Source organism: Micromys minutus (assembly GCF_963924665.1).
Source record: "Micromys minutus genome assembly, chromosome: 14".
NCBI lineage: Eukaryota > Metazoa > Chordata > Mammalia > Rodentia > Muridae > Micromys > Micromys minutus.
Genome location: NC_137983.1, coordinates 31,014,488 through 31,033,070, shown reverse-complemented (window position 1 = coordinate 31,033,070; position 18,583 = coordinate 31,014,488). Strand labels below are relative to the sequence as shown.

The 18,583-nt window shown below is 39.8% G+C and overlaps 1 protein-coding gene across 1 annotated transcript in view; it reads left to right on the top strand.

The window, feature by feature from the left end:
• The window catches only part of TUSC3 (tumor suppressor candidate 3), a gene marked incomplete at its 5' end in the record, with an annotated part of 141,591 nt that overhangs the window by 39,168 nt on the left and 83,840 nt on the right, over positions 1-18,583 (top strand). Inside the window, one exon of the mRNA XM_080929067.1 lies at positions 12,836-13,005. Coding sequence (XP_080785193.1) covers positions 12,836-13,005 — 170 coding nt within the window. The remainder of the gene's footprint in view (positions 1-12,835; positions 13,006-18,583) is intronic.

Here is an 18,583-nt window from a genome sequence, read left to right as displayed (position 1 = left end):
TCAGCAGTTTTGAGGATTACCCATATTATAACATTAATGTGAATTTTGCTGTTTTTCCCTCCAGCAGTATTTTATTATATGGATATGCTATATTTGATTATTCACTAAGCAATCTAGATATATTTAGGGGTTTTTGACCCATAAGCACACAAATCATGCTCTTATAAATTTGTAATTTGCTTTGGGAATCACAATAATTTGAAGAAGTATTCTTCTGATCTGTGATCCTAACAGTTCATACATGAAACCAGATCCCTTAAGTTAGAACTAATATTGAGTTTATTTTCCATTGTGTTACCATGATAGATACACCTGGTTATTTTTACCTTTTCTGAAATTTCTTCTTAAACATTCCCATCTCCACGGAAACATTTTGTAGTTGGGGTAGGGACTGTTATATTGATTCACTTTATGTCTTGATTACAGCCCCTTTCCTTCCTGTATTCCCAGCCCTGATCATACAAATTCCTCTCTCTATTGCCCTCTCCCCTTGGGTACCACCCTGCCCCGAGACATCTAGTCGCAGCATCAACCAGGTAGTCCTGGTAGTGGGAGTGGATCCAGTGGCAGGGAACAGCTACCAAGACAGCCCTTGCTCCATTCGCTAGGGGACCCACATGAAGAGGAAGCTGCACATTTGCTACAAATGTATAGAGGGTCTAGATGCAGCTCCTGCATGCTCCCTGGTTTGTGCTGAGGCTCTGTGAGCCCCCATGGTCCCAGATTAGTTTACTGTTGGTCCCTTGTGGAATCCTTGACCTCTCTAACTTGCTTACTTCTATCCCCCAATTTTCCACAATATTCTCCAGGCTCCACCACATGATTGGCTGTGGGTCTCTGTATCTGCTTTTGCATCTTCACATGAGACAGTTTTGTTAAGTTCCTGTCTGTGAAGCATAGCAGAATATTATTCATAGTGTTGGGGTTGCCTCTCTCCCATGGAATGGGTCTCACATTGGGACAGTCATTACTTGGCTGTTTTGTCAGGTTGTGCTCCAATTTTATCCCTGCATATTTTGTACGCAAGACAAAATTCTGACCTGGGTATATTATGTTGTAAATTGGTGATATTTTAACTGTGTCTTGTAATAAATTATAGTGATTCTTTTAGAGACCATCTTACTATAAAAGTTTATTTTTCCTTACAGATTCCCCATTTTAAAACTCACTTGATACATGCAACACAAATAGAGAAAAGCTGAGTAATACATTTATCTGCTCCTTGATCTGGTGTAAGGAATTAAATATCTGTCTCTGCAGAGTATGGCTATTGGGGTGGCTCCCAAGGTGCTGGAAAATGGGCTTGTCTCAGCTCCTGTCTTAAGGTATTGGAATTAGTTAGAAAGCTTTTACTTTATTTCTGATGGCTTTTTAGCTCATTATTGAGGCGGACATTGGTGCCACATTAAAAATAAGTTAATATTTCTGTTGCCCGTGTAGTATGTTGTCATTCCTTGGTAATGACAATATAACACATTTATGTTAAAAAGGTAAGATACTTGAGATGCTTGAGAACAATACCTTAGAAAGTGACTGCTCTGCTCATTCTCAGTGGAATGAACAGAACTGTAGTAGTTTGTTAAGAGATGGATACTGAGAACAGAGGAAAGGTGTGGAGGTCTCGTCTTTTCTGTGCTGCCTGTTTTCTGCTTTAGAAGTTTATAAGTAGTGAAGGTTATAATAGCTCAGAGATGCTTCATTGGTACAGCATTATGGCCTGGGTGGGAGGAAGAGAGACTTCAGTTCTGGAGGATAGAAGAGTTGTAGCACTGGTCTTAGTGTGTTAAGCCACTGAAGTGAGAGACTTAGTTTCCAAAGAGGAGTTTCAGTATGCCATGTTCTGGGATGTCACACAGCATGCCCTAAGTTGGAAAGCATAAAGGGAGTTCCTAACTCTTAGGTATTTTCAGAGAGTGGGTTACATTTATCACCATGTGATCTAGGCTTTGTGTTAGGAGTCATACTGAAAGAATGCATTAGGTAAAATAGCAAGGTTGTCTTTGGTATGGGAATTCGGGGTTTGGGGGTGGGTGAGCATGTCAGCAGTTGTAAGTGGTAGAGAGACCTCAACTCTTAGAGCCTTAATACTATAGCATGTGTTACTCATCAACCTGGAGCACATTGATTGTCTGAATAGGGTGTTTAGTGATCTGGAATCTGCCCCATCTCTGCCTTCCAACCCCTGAGTTAGGATGTGCAGTGCCTCATTCTTTACACCTTATATGTGTGATGTGTTCTGAACCCTGGTCCTTGTGTTTGCATAGCTGGCATTGCAGTAGCTGAGCATCTCCCAGCCTCTCCTGACATTTTTAGTTATCTATATTAATCATGGCACTGAAAATTATAGATTCAACCTAGGTATCCAGTCAACAAATGGATGGATCATAGACACACATGCACACACATATAGACACTCACAGAGCGTGACAAAATACACACAGAAACACAATGAAGTTTTATTCAGATACTAAGCAGAAAGTTACATTATTTGTGGGAAAATAGAACTGGGACTTATTACATTAGTCAAAATAATCCAAACTCACAGAAATAAAGTAAATCCCACCCTCTTTACGCTCTTGTGTGTGTGGGGGGGTATAAAACTTGAAAATAGAAGGGGAGCTATTTGGAATCAGAAGAAAACTGTCCAGAGGCAGGACAGGAGATAGCACAGCAGGCTGGGTATGATCAAAGTATACGATAGATTGGAATCACAGTACCACTTGAAAGCCATCAGTTTGTATAATGAAAATATGCTAATGCAAATTTTAAATTGTATTTGTGATTACATCAAAGAATTAAGGACATGATATAATTGACAGGTGAGAGAACGTAACTGTGAGAAATACTTTGCCATAAAACACTAATGCAAATTAAAATGATATAATAATTTTTACTATTTCAGAGCTGTGCATATGCACATGTGTAAGAGAAAATGAGAATTTAATACCAGAGTCTGGCCAGAGAGTACTGAATCTCACATTCTAACACACCAGTATACTGCAGATAGCTTGGAGGCAGTATTGTCATTGAAAATAGAAACACAGATAATTCATCTGCCAGATGACACCAACTGATTAGTGTTTTTTTACAAAATGGTTATTTTGTAATGAGAAAACTCTATACGATTGTAGTTCTGCTTTTTAAAACATACATACATAAAAGTTTTATATTTCCTTCCTTCCTTCCTTCCTTCCTTCCTTCCTTCCTTCCTTCCTTCCTTCCTTCCTTCCTTTTCCCTTTTATTTTTACAGTGGTTAACATGACTTTTAGCTTAGCATTTGAACCATAGTTCTTGTCAACTGGTTGAATATAAATAAGAAAGAGGTCTTTCTTTTTTTTTTTTTTAAACGACTTTATTTTGCAAAACAAAGATAAATGTAAAGATTTTAAACATTTTTTGCTTAAAATTATACATTTTTGTCAATACTGTTTTTTCAGACATTAAAATAAATTTTACATAAAATCATGTGAATATGTTTTTTAGTCAGTACTTGATTTTTTTCAAGGGCTTGACAGTATGCATTGAAAACGTACTAGTTGCAATAAGCGTAAAGTACATGCAAAACAAAACGCAACATGGGAATAGTCAAAGTCTTCTTGTTTTGTGAATATATGTATATTTTTTGTTTTCTTTATTTCTTGGACTTCATACAGTCTGTGAGTTGTTTCTGGGGGAGTGCAAGCCTCTGGGGTTAGCATCCCACTATCAGTGACTGCATATTATGTCTGTTCTTTTGTGACTGGGTTATCTCACTCAGGATGATCTTCTCTAGATGCAGCCATTTTCTTAAGAATTTGGTTAAGTCATTGTTTCTGGTGGCTGAGTAGTATTCCATTGTGTATATGTACCACAATTTTTGTATCCATTCGTCTTCTGAAGGACATCTGGGTTCCTTCCAGCTTCTGGCTATTATAAATAGAGCCGCTATGAACATTGTGGTGCATATATCTTTGTTGTGTATTAAAGTGTCTCTGGGGTATATGCCCAGAAGTGGAATAGCTGGGTCTTCAGGTAGTACTATATCCAACTTTCTGAGGTATCGCCAGACAGATTTCCAGAGTGGTTGTATTAGCTTGCAACCCCACCAACAGTGGAGAAGTGTTCCTATTTCTCCGCAGCCTCGCCAGCATCTGCTGTCATCTGAGTTTTGGATCTTGGCCAATCTGACTGGTGTGAGGTGGAATCTTAGGGTTGTTTTGATTTGCATTTCCCTGATGGCTAAGGATGTCGAGCACTTCCTCAGATGTTTTTCAGCCATGGCCATTCGGTGTTCCTCAACTGAAAATGATTTGTTTAGCTCTGTACCCCATTTTTTAATAGGGTTATTTGATTCTCTGGTGTCTAGCTTTTTGAGTTCCTTGTACACCTTGGATATTAGGCCTCTATCTGATGTGGTGTTGGTAAAGATCTTTTCCCATTCTGTTGGTTGCCGTTTTGTTTTCTTGACTATGTCCTTAGCCTTACAGAAACTTTGCAATCTCATTAAGTCCCATTTGTTAATCTTTGACCTTAGAGCTTGAGCCATTGGTGTTTTGTTCAGGAAATTTTCTCCTGTGCCTATTTGTTCTAAGGTTTTCCCTACTTTCTCATCTAATAGTTCCAGTGTATCAGGTTTAATGTGGAGATCTTTAATCCACTTACACTTGAGCTTTGTACAAGGAGATAAGAACGGGTCTATTTTCATTCTTTTGCATGTTGAGTGCCAGTTGGACCAGCACCATTTGTTGAATAGGCTGTCCTTTTTCCATTGAATGTTTACTGCTCCTTTGTCAAAAATCAGGTGACCATATACATGAGGGCTCATTTCTGTATCTTCTATTCTATTCCATTGATCCACTTGCCTATTTCTGTACCAGTACCATGCAGTTTTCAGCACAATTGCCTTGTAATATAGCTTGAGGTCAGGGATAGTGATTCCCGCAGATGTTTTTTTGTTGTTGAGGATGGATTTTGCTATTCTAGGTCTTTTGTTATTCCATATGAAATTGCACATTGATCTTTCCAATTCCATGAAGAACTGGGTTGGAATTTTGATGGGAATTGCATTGAATCTGTAGATTGCTTTTGGTAGGATGGCCATTTTTAAGATGTTGATCTTTCCAATCCATGAGCATGGGAGATCTTTCCATTTTCTGAGATCCTCCTCAATTTCTTTCTTTAGAGGTTTGAAGTTCTTGTCATACAGGTCTTTCACTTCCTTAGTTAGAGTCACACCAAGGTATTTCATAGTTTTTGTAACTATTGTGAAGGGTACCTTTTCCCTAATTTCTTTCTCCACATGTTTGTCCTTTGAGTATAGGAAGGCTACTGATTTGTTTGAGTTAATTTTGTATCCGGCCACTTTGCTGAACTTGTTTATCAGCTGTAGGAGTTCTCTGGTGGAATTTTTGGGGTCACTCAAGTACACTATCATGTCATCGGCAAAGAGTGATGTTTTTATCTCTTTTTTTCTGATTTGTATCCCCTTGATCTCTTTTTGCTGTCTAATTGCTCCAGCCAGGACTTCCAGTACTATGTTGAATAGGTAGGGAGAGAGTGGGCAGCCTTGTCGAGTCCCTGATTTTAGTGGGATTGCTTCAAGTTTCTCGCCATTAAGTTTGATGTTGGTTGTTGGTTTGCTGTATATTGCTTTTATTATGTTTAAATATGGGCCTTGGATTCCTGTTCTTTCCAGGACTTTTAACATGAAGGGGTGTTGGATTTTGTCGAATGCTTTCTCAGAGTCTAGTGAGATGACCATGTGATTTTGGTCTTTAAGTTTGTTTATATGGTGGATTACATTGATGGATTTCCTTATGTTAAACCATCCCTGCATCCCAGGGATGAAGCCTACTTGGTCATGATGAATGATGGTTTTGATGTGTTCTTGGATTCGGTTTGCAAGGATTTTGTTGAGTATTTTTGCATCAATGTTCATAAGTGAGATTGGTCTGAAGTTCTCTTTCCTTGTAGGGTCTTTGTGTGGCTTAGGTATGAGGATTATTGTAGCCTCAAAAAATGAGTTGGGTAATATTCCATCTGATTCTATCTTTTGGAATAGTTTGGCGAATATTGGTGTTATATCCCCAATAAATGTCTGATAAAATTCTGCACTGAACCCGTCTGGACCTGGGCTTTTTTTGGTTGGGAGGCTTTTGATGACTTCTTCTATTTCTTTAGGTGTTATAGGGTTATTTAGATGGTTTACTTGGTCCTGGTTAAACTTTGGGACCTTGTATCTGTGTAGGAATTCGTCTATTTCCTCCAGATTTTCCAATTTTGTGGAGTATAAGTTTTTGTAGTAGGATCTGATGATTTCTTGAATTTCCTTAGTTTCAGTTGTTATGTCACCACTTTCTTTTCTGATTTTGTTAATTTGGATACTCTCTCTTTGCCCTCTAGTTAGTCTGGCTAGGGGTTTATCAATCTTCTTGATTTTCTCAAAGAACCAACTCTTTGTTTTGTTGATTTTTTTCAATGATTTTTTGTTTCTATTTGGTCTATTTCTGCCCTAATTTTGATTATTTTTTGCCGTCTACTCTTCTTGGGTATATCTGCTTCCTTTTGTTCTAGGGCTTTTAGCTGTGCTGTCAGGTTGCTAATGTGAGCTCTCTCCAGTTTCTTCTTGGAAGCACTTAGGGCAATGAGTTTTCCTCTCAATACTGCTTTCATTGCATCCCATAGGTTTGGGTATGTTGTGTTATCATTTTCGTTGAATTCTAGAAAGTCCTTAATTTCTTTCTTTATTTCTTCTTTGACCCTGCTATCCTTTAACAGAGCGTTGTTTAGTTTCCATGTGTATGTGGGCATTTTGTTGTCTTTGTTGTTGTTAAAGACCAGCTGTAGACCGTGGTGATTTGAGAGGATGCATGGGAGTATTTCAATCTTCTTATATCGATGAAGGCTTGTTCTGTGTCCAATTATGTGGTCAATTTTTGAGAAGGTGCCATGGGGTGGTGAGAAGAAGGTGTATTCTTTTACTTTAGGATAGTAAGTTCTGTATATATCTATTAATTCTAGTTGGTTCAAGGTCTCTGCTAGTTTTGCAGTGTCCTTGTTCAGTTTCTGTTTCCCTGATCTGTCCATTGGTGAGAGTGGGGTGTTAAAGTCTCCCACTATTATTGTGTGGGGTGAAATGTATTTTTTGAGCTTTAGTAGAGTTTCTTTTATGAATGTGGGTGATTTTTTATTTGGAGCATATATGTTAAGGATTGAGAGTTCCTCCTGACAGATTTCCCCGGTAATGAGTAAAAAGTGTCCTTCTTTATCTTTTTTGATAACTTTTGGTTGGAAGTTTACTTTATTCGATATTAGAATAGCCACTCCAGCTTGCTTCTTGGGGCTGTTTGCTTGGAAGTTTTTTTCCCACCCTTTTACTCTGAGATAGTGTCTGTCTCTGTCTCTGAGATGAGTTTCCTGTATGCAGCAAAAGGCTGGATTTTGTTTATGTATCCAGTCTGATAGTCTATGTCTCTTTATTGGGGAGTTGAGACCATTTATGTTAATAGATATCAAGGAATAATTGTTTCTGTTTCCTGCCATTTTTGCTTTTTTGGGTTGAGTTGTGTCTGTGTTTTTTTCTTCTTTTAGTTTTCTTGTTTAGGAGTTTTCTTGTTTTTACTAGGCTGTATTTTCCCTCCTTGTATTGGGTTTTCCACTTATAATTTGTTGTAGTGCTGGGTTTGTGGTCAGATATTGTGTGAATTTTGATTTGTCTTGAAATATCTTTGTCTCTCCATCGATGGTGATTGATAGTTTTGCTGGGTATAGCAGCTTGGGCTGGCACTTGTGCTCTCTTAAGGAGTGCATGATGTCTGTCCAGGCTCTTCTAGCTTTCATAGTCTCTGTTGAGAAATCGGGTGTGAGTCTGATTGGTCTGCCTTTATATGTTACCTGACCTTTTTCCCTTACTGCTTTTAGTATTCTTTCTTTACTTTGGGCACTTGATGTTTTTAGTATTATGTGTCGGGAGGTATTTCTTTTCTGGTCCAACCTATTTGGAGTTCTGAAGGCTTCTTTTATGCTCGTGGTCATCTCATTCTTGAGGGTAGGGAAGTTTTCTTCTATGATTTTGTTGAAGATATTTACTGTGCCTCTTAGTTGATACTCTTCTCCCTCTTCTATTCCTATTATCCTTAGGTTCGGTCTTCTCATTGTGTCTTGTATTTCCTGGACATTTTGGGTTAGGAGCTTTTTGTTTTTTGCATCATCTCTGGCTGTTTTGTCTATGTTTGCAATGTTGTCTTCTGCCCCCGAGATTCTCTCCTCGATCTCTTGTAATCTGTTGGAAATGCTTGCTTCTGTGACTCCTGATTTCTTTTTTTGGTGTTCTGACTCTAGGGTTATCTCTTTTAGCGCTTTCTTTATTGTGTCAATTTCTGTTTTAATTTCCCTCTTCCATTCCTTTATTTCTTTGGTTCTGTTTTCATCTCGTTCTTTGAGTTCTTTGAGTGTTTTTCTTGTTTCTTCTTTAAAAGCTTCTGAATCTTTTTGCTTTTCCTCCCTTTCTTGTTTAAGTAACTCTATCAGCGTCTTGAGGCATGATTTCAGGTCTGTGTCTTCTTTCTCTGGAGTGTTTGGAATTCCGATGTTTGCTACTATCGGAGAGCTGGGTTCTGGTGTTGCTAGATTGTCTTGGTTTCCTTGGGATATACTCTTTCTCTTTCCTCTTGCCATTTTGTTGTCAGTGATATGTTCTTGCCTTTGCCTTGTATCTGGTCTGTGTCCCTTGTACACTTTCCGTGTGCACTCCGCAGAGATCTCTCTACTCCCTGGCAGCCCAGGTTCCAGGTGGCAGCTGGGCCAGGCTCCGCTCTGCGTACTGAAGTTACGTCTGGGTGGGAACAGACGTTCCTAAGATCTGTTCCTGGTCACAGATGCTCAGCCTGTACGAGCCACCTTTCCTGCTGGCAGGTGGGCCAGGCTCTGCTCTGTGTCCTGAAGTCGTCTCAGGGTGGGAACAGAAATTCCTAAGATCTGTTCCCGGTCACTGGGTCGGGGAGGACAGGGCAGGTCAGGGCAGGGGGTGCCCTTTCCGTGTGCACTCTGCAGAGATCCCTCTGCTCCCCCGCAGCCTAGGTCTCCCACTCACCAGTTGCTCAGCCTGTTCGAGCCGCCTTTCCGGCTGGCTGTTGGGCCAGGCTCTGCTCTGTGTCCTGAAGTCGTCTCAGGGTGGGAACAGAAGTTCCTAAGATCTGTTCCCAGTCACTGGATCGGGGAGGACAGGGCAAGTCAGGGCAGGGGATGCCCTTTCCGTGTGTACTCCGCAGAGATCCCTCTGCTCCCCCGTAACCTAGGTCTCCCACTCACCAGTTGCTCAGCTTGTACGAGCAGCCTTTCGGCTGGCAGGTGGGCCAGGCTCCGCTCTGCGTCCTGAAGTCATCTCCGGGTGGGAACAGAAGTTCCTAAGATCTGTTCCAGGTCACTGGATAGGGGAGGACAGGGTAGGTCCGGGCAGGGGGTTTCCTTTCCGTGTGCACTCCGCAGAGATCCCTCTGTTCCCCCTGCAGCCTAGGTCTCCCACTCACCAGTTGCTCATCCTGTTCGAGCCGCCTTTCCGGCTCAGAAAGAGGTCTTTCATTTGTACAATTCTGAGGGCTTATCAGTATTTCATAGTGAGGAACTGTGTGAAGTTGTACCATTGAAAGGGCTTTGGTTAAGTCATAAGCTTTGACCATTCTAGGCAAGCACTATTCTGCGTTTTGTTTGGCTTTTAAAAGTATATCTTTAGTCTATTTTTGTCCTTCATAGAAATTATTCCCTTACTGATTAGGTCAGTTAGTGAGTTTGCTGTTCCATAAGGTGGATGAATAGCTCTGGGGAAACCAACCTAGGTTCCATCTCAGTTTTCATCAGCACAGGTTCTTGTGGGAGAGAGTTTGTTAAGATAGGTAAATAATTTTTGTGTTAAGTACTTGGTGGATCATTCCTTTGAAGATTTGAAACCATAAAACAATCTAAAAACAAGCTATTGGTGCCCAAAATGTTTTAGGATATATAAGAAAGCTAAATGCAGTGTTGTCTTGGAACCCAGATTTGAGAGTGACAAAATGGAGGGTCAGCTACCCACCCATCCCATTCAGAGAGTAGGCATATTTCTACATTTCCTTTAAACAAAGTAACAGAGTGGAACTCTAACTTCTAAATGGCAAGTAAACAACCTGTGTGTCATTTGGATTTTCAGAATTTTAGATTATGTCTGTAAATTGCCTGTTGTAGAGAACAAGCTTCTCAGTATTATTTGGAGGCATGTCTCCATGGAGCACTCATGTTTCATGTTTCTACATATCTCAGTACACGTGTGAACAGGATCGGTATTGTGCTGTCTTTTCAAGGACATTGATATAGCATCTCCCTCCTGGCCAGAGGGCAGATTTACTTGTCCATAAAAGTAGAAACATTTTTTTTCCTCTCCAGGGTAAAAGTTGGGAAGATTCACTAGCAGTTCCTTTAAAATATTGGTGTTTGCACAGCAGAGAAGCTGCCTCAGACAGTAAAGCTGTTGCAGGGGTATAGGATTTGAGTCTCACTCTCCAGCACCTAGTAACATCTGTGACCCAGCACAACTGTATCTCAGTATGGTGGCAGGGAAATGGTACAGTCTCTCATGTTTCAGCCAGCATAGCTGAATTATGAGCTCCAAATTTAGTGAGAGACCATCAACTCAAAAAATAGAGTGGGTCCATCTCGTGTCCATAAGCACACACATTCATACCCATAACTGCACGTGCAGACGTGTGTGTGTGTGTGTGTGTGTGTGTATGTACATTTATATATTTGTGTATATATGTGCGTGTGTATATATGTACATTTTTATATATGTGTATATATTTATACACACAACACACACACATGTAAAACCAAAGACTGACATTGGATTCTTAAGCTGTCTCATGATCCAGTCACTGCGTACATGTCATCCACTGTCACATGACCCCACTGTTCACATGTCCTACACTTGGGGTCACTAGGCTCCTATTGGAGTGCTAATGGCAGCATCAAGTCCTCACCCTGAGAAATATCACTGGAATTCTTTCTGGTCTCTAGAATTAATAATATTTTGTAAGAAGATTCAAACACTTAACTTGTAGTTTATCTTCCTAAATAATTTTTGTTTTTTCAATTTACTAAGATTCCTTATCTCCTTATATAAATGTGCTCATACATTCAGGTGAAATTAATAGTTAAATTTGTCTGCATATACACAAGATTTTTTTTAAGTTAGTTAATTTTTTTAATTTTTGTTCTTCTGTTTTTGTTATGGCAAAATTATCTCATTAAAAAAAAAAAAAAACCTGAGTGAACCCAACAATTAGCCAAAGTTCCTTTCATACAGTTAGCATTTCATTATCTGCTGACCTGAATGCTGTGCCTACTCTGGAAGCCAGTGTGCTCTCCCTCCTCCTGCCCCTTCTCTCCCTCCTCCTGCCCCTTCTCTCCCTCCTCCTGCCTCTTCTCTCCCTCCTCCTGCCCCTTCTCTCCCTCCTCCTGCCCCTTCTCTCCCTCCTCCTGCCCCTTCTCTCCCTCCTCCTGCCCCTTCTCTCCCTCCTCCTGCCCCTTCAGTTTCTTCTTCTTTTTTTTTTAAGCCAGATAAGATGCTTGACGTCCTGCTTATGTACATATTCATATCTCTGGAGTTCATAGGACCCACTGTGAATGTTCTTGAGAGGGAAAGACAGATTGTGTTTTTTCCTAAGTTGTATATGGAGCTGGCTTATATAATAATTATATAATAATTCAAGCCTGTGTCTTACCACTGACACCCATGGTTTGCAAGGGCAAGGACAGTCTTTTTTCTAACAGAAGTAATTCAGATGGAGGATTTTCTTCTCAGGCCTTTTCAGGTCCAGTGAGTGGTCTGAGGATGAGCCTTCTGCCTGAGGCTTAGGTGCCCTCCCCTCCCTGTGCCCACCCAGGAGCAGAATGCCAGTGGAACTCTGTCCTTCTGCGCATTTATCATTCAATCTCTGCTTGGTCCACATTCATCACCTTCCTTACTTCTGTCACTGCAGACTCATTTCTCTTGGGTTTGACCTTTATAAATAAAATTATGCAACACTCTTTTTATGCAGTTTGTACTTGAAAGATTTCTGTTGTTGCATGTTAAATGCTTAAAGGAAAATGCCCTGAGAGAGCTCCACCCCCCCCCTCTGTGTGTGTGTGTGTGTGTGTGTGTGTGTGTGTGTGTGTGTGTGATGATTATCTTGGGTGTACCTGCTGACTTGATCTTACTGGCTTGTCCTTCCCTGTTCTTTGAGTAGCAGGACACATTTCCTAAGTCTGCTTTATCTGCACCATCTCATTGTGTTGCTGGCTTCTTCAGCATCCTGTCTACCAGATACCATGCCACATCAGACCTGCAGGGCACTTGCTGCTGTGCCATTCTTCAAGTGTCTAGCCAGTCTGTGTGCCTTCCACTTGTCAGAGGCTTCTGTAACTTGCCTGGCTTTTTAAAATGGAATGAATAGAATTTTTAGCTGTATTTAGAGTGAATTTTGGGTAAATATATTCCACCTTTTTCCCTGAGAGCTGGAATTTGAATTTCTTTAATACCTTTTTATAGTCACTAATGTCATTTGCAAAATGAAATATTTTGTGCAAGTTAGGATAATGAGGAATTTAATATATTTACTGAAATAAAGGTCATTAACAAAGATTAATTTAGATTAAGAATATAGCTTTGATATAATTCTGTTTATATGAAATCTAATCTGAAAATTTTTAGCTTCTCATGAATTATTTATATAGTACAACAAATATAGACTTATTAAGTAAATAGAAGAGAACTCCCAAGGATGGGAGTGAATCCAAGGAAGGAATACTCTTGTAACTTTTAAATCTCCTCTTTAATTACAGAACCTTTTGGCTGAAAAAGTGGAGCAGCTGATGGAATGGAGTTCCAGGCGCTCCATCTTCCGGATGAACGGCGACAAATTCCGGAAGTTTGTAAAAGCCCCACCCCGGAACTACTCCATGATCGTCATGTTCACTGCGCTGCAGCCTCAGCGGCAGTGTTCTGTGTGCAGGTAATCTGTGTGGATGACCTTGAGACAAGCAGTTGCCTAGCTTAGACTTGGAGTGAGGTTGACACATATAAGAAAATCCAGCGAGTTTTGGTGTGAGATGAATCGGAAGTCAGGCTGCTCGCTGGTGTCACAGCATTTAAAGCTGACTTCGAGTTATGTGTTACTTTTTGTCTCAGTAGATCTTGAGGCAGTGGCTGTGGGGTGAGGTAGTTCTCTCCTGTACTGTCTGTAAAATATTTTATAAAGGGCGATTCTTGTTTTCCTAGGGAAATCCAACTAATTGTTGGTACTTCTAATCATTTAAAAATTTTTACTAGTTGACAGAGGCAAACAATTTGAAAGGATTGAAGTGTTTGGGTGAAATTTTGTCAAGAACAAATAGTCATGTGCAGTAAGGACTGAGAGGGAGAGCCCCTTTTCAGGACTTGTTAGAAGCAATACTGACATTCTCTGTGTTACTTGGTGTCTCTGTGGCAGACTGTGTGAGAACAAGCAATAGAAAGCAGGGAAAGATGCATTTGGGGTCAGGCTTTCGGGAGACTATAGTTTACTCTCAACTGGTTTTGTGTTTGGGGGCCTGTAGTGGTAGGAGGAAGGCAGTCTAAAGGGCTGAGGTAAAGCTCTCAGGCATACACCAGGAACCTCCTTCTTCAGGTAAGAAACCACTTCCTAATTGCCTGTTCATCTCTGCATTTATCAGGGGGTTGAATCACATATACATAGACATAGACATAGACATAGACCTGTATCATACACACTGTACATGTATACACACATCTATGAATTTATGAGCATTCATGACCCAGTAACTTTCAAGAGTACCAGCAGCCACATACCTAATGCTGTCAACACAGGGATCAGGGGGACACATATTCAAACCATAGTTTTCTGTATACAGTTTCTCCACCACCTTCTAGGTAGAAGTCATACCTTGCAAAACTACAGTACCACATAGTAAGCCAATATTTGGCATTGATCTGTTAGGATAGAGAGGGGTTAAATCATTATTCTTTTTACAGCCTTATCTACTCCATATCTCACTCTGTGCCCTAAATGTGGCAGCTAGCTAATTGATTTCCCATTTGCTCAATTTTGTTATTTTAAGAATGTTATGTAAATTTAATCATTGTAGAACCTTTTGGAATTGCTCTTTTTTAAAGTTACCATAATTCCTCCAAACGCCACTCAAGTTGTTGCATTTATCAACAGCTTGTTCTTTTTATTACTGAGTAATAATTTCATGGCACAGATGTTCTGCAGTTTATTTATCCAGGCCTGTGCTAGGCCTCAGGCGCACTGCTTTGCAGAATTACATGTAGGTGTGTGTCAAGTGCATGGGAATGACTTTGAAATAATGAATTCCAAAAGGGATTTGATCCCCCTTGCCAAGTTTTTATATGTATATATTGAAAAATATCTGATTTAATCATAAGCCCAAAGCATTTATTATCACAAGCATCAATGATGTAGCATATTAAGCTTGTTCTAATAAAACAACTTTAATTTTGATTTATTTATTTTATGTATGTGAGTACACTGTAGCTGTTTTCAGACACAGCAGAAGAAGAGGGCATTGGATATTCCATTACAGATGGTTGTGAGCCACCATGTGGTTGCTGGGAATTGAACTCAGGACCTCAGGAAGAGCAGTCAGTGCTCTTAACTGCTCAGCCATCTCTCCAGCCCCACAACTGAACATTTTCATAATGGCTAGTGATGATTAATGCCTTTTATGTGCTTTTTAATTTTGAACATCCTTGTTTTTTTTTTTTTTTTTTTTTTGTTGTTGTTGTTTGTTATCTACATACCTTTACTGAAATACCTGTTCATGCCTCTGTGTCAAGCTAATGGATTGTTCCCTCTGAGTTATAAACCATTATTTTTATGTGTGTGTATGTATGTAGCTAAGGCTAAACTGAGACTAGCTGTGTGGCCTTGGCTTTTCTTGAAATTGCAGTCTACAGTGTCAGGATTGCAGGTGTGTGTCTCCATGCCTTATTGTATACCCTGCATTGTAACCGAGCCTGAAAGCGTGTTGGAGACACTCTGAGATGTTACCGTTTCAGCAGTGACTTTCCTTTTCCCCACATGGATCTTTCTGGTTCTTTTCAGTGTTATATGTTGGATGATTTCTGCACTGCTATTCAATATTTTACTATTTTACTATTCTATATAGTCTTCAAAAAAGTCTCTGCACTCTATTTTGAGACACTGCTGCCTTTTCCTTCTATTGAAGGAAGATGAAGTTTCCGGTAGCACTAAGTCCTGCTTACACTTATGGTTGCCTGCAGAGAGGCTGGTCACTGTTCTTCTGGGTTCCCTTAAGTCCTTCACAGGTCATCCTGCTCTCCCTTCAGAGCCAAATTTCAGAATTCAATTCTCACCTCTCTCCTGGTTAACATCACAGACCTTACCCAAATAAAATTGTTAATTATGACTATTAAGTACAATTCTCAACTCCTTTAAGTGTTAGCTCCAAACTTCCTTTGCTAAATCATAGTGTAGAGAATGTTGTCATAATTGTTCAGATGTGTTCTTGCACACATCTATTCATTTTCAGGACTGACTCTTCTAGGAAGAAAGCAGCTCCTTTTAAAGGAGTGATTAGGGATCAGTAGATTTTATTAAAAAATCAAATCAAAGGAAAGCTAACACTTTCATTTTAGAATCAATCAAAGTTTATATATAGATACAATCATGATGATGTGCTAGAGATTAGTATTATTGTACTTCAATTGAAACATAGTAAGTTACAAATATATTCTGACAAGTTATAAAATGGCTATATGTACATATATACATATGAGCATACAAGCATATTTATATATTTATATGTACATACACACATGCATACATGTACATATTTGTGACTCTTTCTTCTGAAAGGTATATCAAATAAAATCCATTTTGTGGATGACATTAAAGCTGAGAAATTGGCTAATTTATCTGAAGTCAAGGGCCAGGGTGAGGATCTGTGACTGGAGAACTATTAGAGATTAAAGCTCTCCTTAGTACATGTTTTCATTAGTGTTCTTGTCCTGTGGATTGTAACTTGTATCTTTCTTTTGCGTATCTCCTCCTCCTCCTCTGATGTTTAGCTGCAAGCATCCTCATCTGTACCTATATGACTCTGGGAGAGCCTCTGAAGAGACATTCATATCTGGTTCCTGCCACTAAACACTTCTTGGCATCAGCAGTAGTGTGTGGGTTTGGTGGCTGCATATACTGTGGTTCTCCTGATGAGGCAGTCTCTGTAGATCATTTCTTCAACCCTTGCTTCATTGTTTGACCTTGTATTTCCTCCTGTTTTGTTCTCCATTCTAAGGACTGAGGCATCCACCTTCTGGTCTTCCTTCTTTTTGAGCTTCATAAGTTCTGTGGATGGTTTCTTGGGTATTCTAAGCTTTTTGGGCTGGTATCCAATTATAAGTGAGTAGATACTATGAGTGTTCTTTTGTAACTGGGTTATTTCACTCAGGATGATAGCTTCAAGTTCAATCTATTTGCCTAGGAATTTCATGAGCTCATTGTTTTTGATAGCTGAGTAGCACTCTATTGTGTAAATATGTTACATTATCTGTATAAAGGACATCTGTGTTTTTTCCAGCTTCTGGCTATTATAAATAAGGCTGCTATGAACATTGTTGAGCTTGTGTCCTTGTTAGATGTTGGAGCTACTTTTGTGTATATGCCCAGGAGTGGTATAGCTGGGTCCTCAGGTAGTACTTTGTCCAATTTTCTAAGGAACTGCCAGACTGATTTCCAGAGTGGTTGTACCAGTTTACAATACCACCAGCAGTGGAGGAGTGTTCCTCTTTCTCCACTTCCTCACCAGCATCTGCTGTCACCTGAGTTTTTGATTTAGGCTATTCTGTCTGACTGGTATGAGTTGGAATCTCAGATACCTGTGGTCACTTGATCTTTGACAAAGGAGCTAAAAACATTCTATGTAAAATGGACAGCCTCTGCAACAAATGGTGCTGGTTCAACTGACAGTCAGCATGCAGAAGAATGAAAATAGACCCTTTCTTATCTCCTTGTACAAAGTTCAAGTACAAGTGGATCAGTGACCTCCACAAAAACCCAGACACACTGAAACTAGTAGAACAGTAAGTTGAGGGAAGAGCTTAGAACACATAGGCACAGAGGAACTTTTCCTGAACAGAACATCAATGGCTTATGCTCTAAGATCAAGAATTGACAAATGGGACCTCCTGAAATTGCATAGTTTCTGTAAGGCCAAGGACAGTGTCAGAAGGACAAAATGGCAACCAACAGATTGGGAAAAGATCATTAGCAATCCTACATCTGATAAAGGCCTGGTATCCAATATATACAAAGAACTCAAGAAGTTAGACTGAAGAGAATCAAATAATCCTATTAAAAACTGGGGTACAGAGCTAAACAAAGAATTCTCCACTGAGGAATACCGGATGGCTGAGAAGCATCTAAATAAATGCTCAACATCCCTAGTTATTAGGAAAATGCAAATCAAAACAACCCTAGAATTTCGTCTTTACTCTAGTGAAGTCACTTGTAGCCTTAGGTTCTCAACTTGCAGATGAGATCAACACTCTTTGTGAATTACATTTTCCTGCCATGTTAACTAAACCCATTGTAACTGGTTTGGCCAATTCAGTCTCTGGGAGCTTTAGTTCTTGTTTCCCTCATTCACTCACCTCCTTGGACAAGGCATTCACTTTGTCACTGACTAGAAAGTCCCCTTGTGTTCATCTTTTCTCTCTAAGGGTTTAGTTGATACATGAGAAATATTTTAGACTTTAGGGAAAATGTTAACTAATTACAAAGTAGAAACAGCGCTGTAGTTATTACTTACTGGTCAGTCCATTGGTGGTCTCTGAGTTTCTTTGTCAGATTGTCTATTGTCAGCTCTTAACTCTTTGCCATGCCTACCCATAGATCTCATATTGTAGCATTTTCCTGATTTTTTTTTCTGAATTTTGCATTTTAGGTCTTGTTTAATCTCTGATCTCTACTTCAGTTGTGATTTCAAACATACAAGAAACTGGAACAGTAGAATATTTGACACCAGTGTTACTTGTTACAAAGGTTTTACAAAACTTTTCCCAAAAGATGTTACAGTTTACCACCTTTGATTTTGTTCTCTTAGGTAGAAGAGCCTCAGTGAGATGTCAGGAGAGGCATCTGCACTGGAGTGCTCAGTCAGTGCCATGCCTAAATTCAGTAGAAGGCTTTTTTCCCCACTTGTTTTTGCCAATTTTTATTTTTATTGGAACACATCTTTTATTTAGAAAAAGAGGTGGGAAAAACCAACAATTCTGCCACATAAAAGGACCACTGCTGATATTTTATTTCAATTCCAGTTTTATTCATTTATCTGTACAGAAATGTACTATTTTTAATAACTTTTATTTTCTCACAGTACAGTCATTGGCCCCTCCTGTTCCACCCTCCCATAGTTCCTCATCCCATTTCTCCTCCCAGTCTTCAAGAGGATGCCCACCCCTGATGCCTCCCCTCCCCCATGTCACCAGTTAGTTCTCCGCACTCTTGGACATCAAGTCTCAAGGGTCTTCTCTCACTGAGCCTAGGCCAG